Raw genomic sequence first — 7,805 nt, 5'->3', positions numbered from 1 at the left:
TGCACCATGTGATTTCAGCCTTACGCCGGTTATTGTAGACGACGCTTTAAGCGCTTACGGATAGTTGTCTGCCATCAGCCTTAGGCTGAAATCACATGGTGCAGAATAGAGCTGCGGAATAGAACGTGCGTCATAGAAGGAACCAATCAGAGCCAGACATTTCCGTCATTCGTTGATACGGCAAAGCTCTGATTGCCTATTTCTCTAAGGCTGAAATCACATGGTGCAGAATAGAGCTGCGGAATAGAACGTGCGTCATAGAAGCAACCAATCAGAGCCAGACATTTCCGTCACTCGTTGATACGGCAAAGCTCTGATTGCCTGTTTCTATAACGCACTCTCTATCCCGTACTCCTATTCCGCATCATGTGATTTCAGCCTTAAGCGCTTACGGATAGTTGTCTGCCATCAGCCTAACCTGCGCATCACCAATCACAGGGTCATTCTGATAGAACTGTTTAAATAATTCCGTTGAAATGGTTCTGTTATTGGCGATACGCATGTTGCGAAGCGACATAATCTCCTTAGGTTGCTTCGCAATAGCTTGCCGTGTATTGAAAAAGGCTCGGATGCATATGTAATTAGTAAATTCTAGCAGATTACGCTTACACAAGTTGCGCTCCATGTGACACCACCTTAATATGTTTTTACATCTGTGTGTTACAGGGTGTTGAATGAAGTTAGAAAATTCGATCGCAGTCCTCGTTCCGTTTTTATATTGTATTGTGATAAAAATAAAAATGCCGACTTCGTGCAGCGTTAAAAATTGTATGAGTAATGGAAAACAGGATGCGAAATAAAAACGGGAGAAGACTGCGATCGAACTTTCTAAGCTCATTCGGCGACACACAGACATACAGACATGTAACATACAAACGTACACATCACGGTCTTACATACAGGTCCTTCATCTCATATGGTGGGGATAGGTCGAATTTTTAAGCCAAAAATCGTTTGTCTCTTGGCCACGAGAGTCGCTGCGGTAGAAAAGTAGCGGTAGTAGGACAGAGACACAGATATAGAAACCGTGATTTCTATATCTGTGTCTCTGTCCTACTACCGCTACTTTTCTACCGCAGCGACTCTCGTGGCCAAGAGACAAACGATTTTTGGCTTAAAAATTCGACCTATCCCCACCACCAAAATTTGGCAGAGATGAAGGACCTGTATGTAAGACCGTGGTACACAGACTCCTTTATTTATCTAAGATATGGCGGTGCCCTTGTTCACTGTTGCGTTCAGAAACGTCACCCAAGTGCCCCAGTGTATTATTTTACCCTTGTTTAACATGCGGTGAGTAACAAGGATAAAGGTTGCGGTCAAGCTGCCGCCATAAATGCTTCAAAGCGTTTCTCCTCTCTTTCTATCTTTACTGAAAGAAAAGAGAAGAAGAATACTTCGTAACATTCGAAGCGACAGCTTGAACGCAGCCCTAGTAGTATATAAAAGTCTCTGGACAATGCCGATATGTAGTACACACAGTGTCATTGGCTACTTTACACTGGGTGCTTTTCAATTATTTTAATTTTTTAACACAAACGTGCACAGAAAGACACAAAGTGTCGCAATGTGCACAATTAAATTGTAACAAAGTGTGTACCACAGAGAGTACACAAAATAATATAATATCCAGGCTTAGTATTTTTTAATTCATTGTGGTGATCGGAACTGCGTCACCCAATAAAATATTTATTACCTGAACGACCGACAGAACATTGGCGTTGTCCATTGTTGAGAAAAAAGAAAAATGTCGCCCTAGCGTATTTTCCTCCTCCCGCTTCGGTGTTACTTATGATACACCAGAGTGATTCAGAACCTCACTTCTTTTTCTTCCCTTTTATATAGCACCGTCGTAGCGAATTCTTATGTCTTAAATCATTCAGTCTCAATTCACTTTGCGGAATGGAAAAGTACTTACGACATGAATTATATGCTTATCTCGTTACGAGACAAGCAATTCTTATGTCTTAAATCATTCAGTATCATAGATAGGAAATCAATTAAATTTTGAATCCGGCTAACTTCCATTTAATAAATATTTAATTAAAATTATCTGGATCACTCACAAACCTTTTTAATTGTACTACAAACGTCTTCATACGAAATACCAACGATTTCATATAAAAATTTTATCTAATTTATCTATTGCGCTAAGTATACGGTGGAAAAATAATTAATTAATTACAAACAAACGAATGACTCACAAACCTTTCTAATTGCACTAGAAACGTCTACATACGAAATACAAACGATTGCATATAGAAATTATTTAAAAATACATTCAGTCGGCGTCAAGTATGAGCGAATTAGCCAATCAACTTGCAGCTTTTAAGCCTCGTCTACATAGAAGTCGTAAAGTCGTAGTCGTAAGAATAATCGACTGCGATTGGTCAATTTCGTCAGATACATAACAATTGACCAATCGCAGTCGACTATTCTTACGACTACGACTTTACGACTTCTATGTAGACGAGGCTTTAGGGTCAGAACACAAAGCAACGTAATAGCTTACGACAAAGACGCAAGCGTAAACGTAGATAGCGCACAAGCTTTGGCGTATGTCGTACTTACTTCCAATTACATACTGCGTTACTTTTATACAAAGCTTGTGCGCTATCTACGTTTGTGCTTACGTTTTTGTCGTAAGCTATGGGCCCTATGGGCCATCGCACACAAAATTGTATAGCTGCATGTGCATAGCATAAAAACCGTTTAAACCAATGAACATTGAGCATTGAGTTGCCATATTGATTTACATAACATGCTCATTGGTCCAGACATCCAGTCCAATAAAACTTTATGATTCTATCTGTAGTAAAGAAATTGTATAAATATCATCTGATAAATTATTCATCGATTAAGTTACATTTAGTCAAAGTTGACCTTAAAGCTATATATTTATAGCCCACTCTTATAAATATAATATTAATATTATATAATACTTATATGTATAATAACTAATTTAATATTAATTTAATGTTATGCGAACATTTAATTTGTTCGATAAAGTCTTATTAAGATTATTTCGAATTAAAACGATCTTAAATATAAAACGGATTGTGGATCCTCAATTCACTTTGCGGAATGGAAAAGTACTTACGACATGAATTATATGCTTATCTCTTCTATTCTCCATTGTATACCGCAAAAACTTCTTTGGAACTTTTTATCATTGCAAGCAAGATTATGAACGCTGTTTGCCACGCATTCGATGATTTATAACGGAGGGTTTCCTCTTCCAAACACACAACATATAAAACTTGCCATTAAATTTTAATACGTGATTTTTAATGATCGCGCATTCGGATGTTGTTACGATATTTCTGGCCTATTTTCTTATACCTATAACTGAAAATAATCGTGACAATCTTGCGCAAACAAGTTTATTTGTACAAAATGCCGAAGAGCACATAATAAATAGTTGCGGTGCTGGAAATTGAAACTGCCCTAGTAACAAACTTTTCATGCATGAACATGTATAAATACATACATAGAATTATATAAAAATATACATCTAGTATGTCCATACACATTTTTACATTGTATATTACTACATATATAATTTTATACAATTCTGTATAATTTTATAGATTTATACATGCTTTTATATGGAAAATTTTTTAATGTGAAAAATTGCTTATTTATAATTATATATAATTGTGTACAATTGTACACAGTTATACAATATAGTATTATTCAAAATGAGTAATTCTTCCCTTTAAAAATGTTGTCATATAAAAGCACATATATATAAATCTATAAAATTATATAGAACTGTGTAGAATTGTACGAATTATATAGAAATATACAATGTAAAAATGTGTATGGACATATTTAATGCATAGCTTATTACAATATTATATTTATGCATGCTCATGCATAAAAATTTTTTTACCAAGGCTCGGAATGATATTGCAATTCAAAACCAATATACCGTCGATCGTTCCGACGATTACTAAATCTCTCCAATCCAGATTCCAAAAGAATCATCGCCAATTATTTCACCCTCGTCGTCGAGTCGTCATGGAATTCAGCGATTCGCGTCTTTGCCTCGCTCGACGATTTTGAAACCAGATCTTAATCTGCAAGCACAATTTGGATTTTCATAATAGAATTTAAATATTTAAGTACGAAAACAAATCAATATCTTATACGTTGTCACCATGACAAGACATTTATTTGTGTTTTGAAAGTTATAGAGACAAATTATTAAACTTTATTTCAACCAAACATTAATTATTTATTTAAATTTTATTGACTATATTACGCGTTGACTTAATTGATTTTCGCATCAACCAAAGAATTTATTATCGACATTTTACATCTCATGGATTTTATACTATTTTACGATTTTGTATTATCTTTCAAACTTCATTTTTCTTAACATTGATTTGTTTTTGGACATTTAAATATTTGGATATTTAAATATGTGCACGTTTTATTCGTTTTCGCTTAGGTTTTTCATCGAGTTTTACTTTTTAACTTCGCCCCATATTATTTTTGTACTAATTAATTAAATTTATTTAATATTTTTATTTATTTTTGTATTTGTCAAACTTATGTTCCTTTTAACATTCGTGCATACTTTGTAATTTTTAATTTATTTGATTTTTAATTAGTCTACACAAAAGGGTGGTTAAAACTTCCTAATTATGTCTTATACATTTTCAGTAACAAAAAAAGTTTAATCTATTATAATATTTATAACCCTCCGACTACACATCTCTCTAGAGATTTACGGATTGCACAACGGGTCAAATTGACTTGAAGTGATTTTCAAATGGCTGTCATTGTGAAACTACCCATCTAATTTTAACAAAAAAAAATTATGGGATATATTTTAAACATTGCTGAATATGTTCTATAAATGGTATTGTGAAAAATCAAATTGCCCCGCATGAAAAATTCTTGAAAAAAACGACGTTTTAAAGAAAACAATTATATAACTTTTTAATTAAGAAAATTTTTTAGCTGTCAATTTAGGAAGATACTCTTAAGATAAGCTACTTTAAGAAAAAATAGTCTTTTAGTGCGCGTTAAAAAGGTATTATTCTGACATTTAAAGCAGGTTAATGTTCGAAGACAAAAACATGCAATTTTAAGAAAAAAAATTATTCATTATTATCAAAAGTTTAAAATAAAATGTAAAAATTGTTGGAGAAATTGAGTCGCCAGTAGTAAGTTAAAACCTTTGTGATCAATAATTGAGTCGACAAATTCTGGCACAATTCGTATATTTAATTATGTCGGCACAATTCGTATATTTAATTTTGTCGACTCAATTATTGATCACAAAGGTAAAATGTAAAAAGTTCTAAACATTATTCAAAGAACGGAAAATTAATATTATTCGACCCAGCTAGAGCTATACTTTTGATTAAAAGAAATTATTACGAAAAATATTATCTCAGCCAGCACTTTAACTTGGACCTCTCATACGGTGATTAGCATCTTACCAATTCGATCATCGAGGTACAGGTAGTATTTATCGCAATAAACAGTCTAATAATATTTTCGCGTCTGTTTTCAACTTTGAACTGCGCATCGATTCGGTTTGTTGGTCTTGAAATACAGAACAATCGATACACGTGATTTATTTGTGGACATAAAAGCACCGATTTTTCAGTTAACAGTGTGTGTAATAATCTTATTCCTCGCTAGTGAATAACTAACGGAAAATCTCAATTATTGTTCAAAGAAATAATTTGTTTTAATACATAAAAATCAGTGTATTGTTCGTCTCACCATCATCGAACAAGGCGGTTCGATGGCGCGATTATGCAAATTGTATGCCATTTGAGAATAAAAACATAGCAATTTTATTTAAAAAAAAGAAAATGTGCACACCACTGTCATACTATTTAATTTATAAACTTTAGAGATGAAAATATCACTTTGTTTTTTATTATAAAAAGTACACCAATTCATACATGGATTAAAATAACTCTTTTTTCGGCGCTTGCCAAATTTGAGCCGACACTTCTTTCAACGTACTAATTCTTTTTAATCCGCAGAAGACACTTTAAACTTTTACTAGCGCCAAAATATCCATTAATGAGCTAAATTGGTAACAGAGCTCCAAAATAAAATCCCGGATTATTTTGTCCCCGATGATACTCGAAGGGATGATTTGCTCGTTTGTTGCCTCTTTTTTTCTTATATCTGTCAATGTAAATTAATTTTAATCTCAGTTTCTTTTTCCAATTCTTACAACTAGAAAAAAATAACGCGTAAGTTAAACCAGAATTGGTTAATCTACATTTGTAGAAGTGGATGTTAGATATAAAAAATTGTAGATCAGATCTCTGCGACGATGAGAAAGAACGACCCTTGCAATCGACGTACTTTGCTCTGCGGTAATCGTAGCGTCGCGGACATCTCGACGACGTCGTTCCTGGACAGGTAGGCGCCTCTCTGGTACCTATCCTCCAACACTTGCAGCTGGGACGAGGAGAACGGGATGCGAGGGTGGTCGCCCGCTCGTCGTTTAACTCGTCTCTCGGCGAGAGACTTCCTGGGGAGTCTCGGCGGCCTGTACCGGGTGTACTGGAGCCACGTGAGGTCGGTTCGTCGTGCCGCGTCCTTGTCGTCATCGCGACACGACTCGCCCGATGTGTCGCGCTGCTCCCCTAAGTCCTGAGGTCCCGATGTCCGTTCACCACCGGCTTCCGTTCTCCACCGCGAAGACTCGCGTCCTGGGAACTCGCGTCGTTTCCGTGCGACGTCGACATCCGTGACCGGCGGGTCGTTTGCAAGTATGCGGGCTATGCTAAAGTCCGTGTTCCCCGTCCGCGAGTCTCTTGCTTCGCTCGTCATCCCGAGAGTTTTACTAAATCTCCCGAAGGACGAACCCTTCGTTATATATAGTATCCCGAATACGTACATATTCGGGGTACACTCGTGGCGGCCGAGCGCACACGCCCGGGCCCCGTGGGGTATGTACCCCTCTTTCTTTTTTTTTTTGCGAGGCGCATCCTCTTTTGCGGGCAGATCCAAATTAGACGCATAGTTGCACCGCGCGATGGCTATCACGCTGCTCGCACGACGGGGGCCACGCTTCGGTAAACGCTCCTGTGTACCTGTCCCATTGTTGCAGCATGCTCTTATACCAGTGCATTATCTGCGATCTGACCGCATCTTCCGGCTACTCCCAGGGTTAATAACAATGTAATTGATACTCTGTAGCGAAGGGAAACGGATCGCCGACGCGGGGTGGGGAACGGATCGGGGGATCGAGAGCCCTGATTTCTATAGGGCAGATGTCCCGGGGCACTGAGGCCTGTATAATTAAAAAGCCACGGGGGTCATCTTAATCCGGTAATATATCCATCTCGTTGATGTAAATATTGAACAACGTGCGGGGAACATGACCCTGGTATATATTGTTACTTTATCCGACACACGCGCGATCTCTACCTCTCTTTCTACCTTACGTCACTTTTATGTCGGACGGTACGCGAGCGGATCGAAAAACCGTTGCCTTGTTCTACTACTTGCTCGAGGATTTGCAATTTCGAAACCTGTCGTCCTTTTCTTTCACCTCTTCACATCTTCGGCCTGAGAACTTTCCCAGGCAGAGTCAAATCTTCCAATCGTTTTATCGCATTCCGTTACCGGATTTCGCTACATTTTCTAGATTAGGGGTGTTTTAACTATTCGAGTGCAAATTGTAAATCGAACCGAAACGAGAGTGAGATTTAGTTTGATTTGAATTTGAATCGTTATGATTCGAATCATATTGTATAATAATAAAATGTAAAATATCTTGTAAAATATTATTTAGTTTTTGCGGTAATCACCCAGCA

At 36.8% G+C, this 7,805-nt stretch overlaps 1 protein-coding gene across 1 annotated transcript; it reads right to left on the bottom strand.

Annotated features, from left to right (window-relative positions):
* Positions 1-3,841: 3,841 nt before the first annotated feature.
* Positions 3,842-7,007, bottom strand: LOC105557643 (homeobox protein engrailed-2b). The gene is given in 3 exon segments (XM_012004944.1): positions 3,842-4,082; positions 6,346-6,885; positions 6,888-7,007. Coding segments are annotated over 3 exon segments (741 nt in total). The 3' UTR covers positions 3,842-4,001.
* Positions 7,008-7,805: the final 798 nt, after the last annotated feature.

This window comes from Vollenhovia emeryi, unplaced genomic scaffold (assembly GCF_000949405.1).
Source record: "Vollenhovia emeryi isolate VEMERY1.0 unplaced genomic scaffold, V.emery_V1.0 DF939438.1, whole genome shotgun sequence".
Lineage (NCBI taxonomy): Eukaryota > Metazoa > Arthropoda > Insecta > Hymenoptera > Formicidae > Vollenhovia > Vollenhovia emeryi.
Note: the sequence above shows the minus strand (reverse complement) of the source record. Positions and strands in the feature narration are given on the sequence as shown.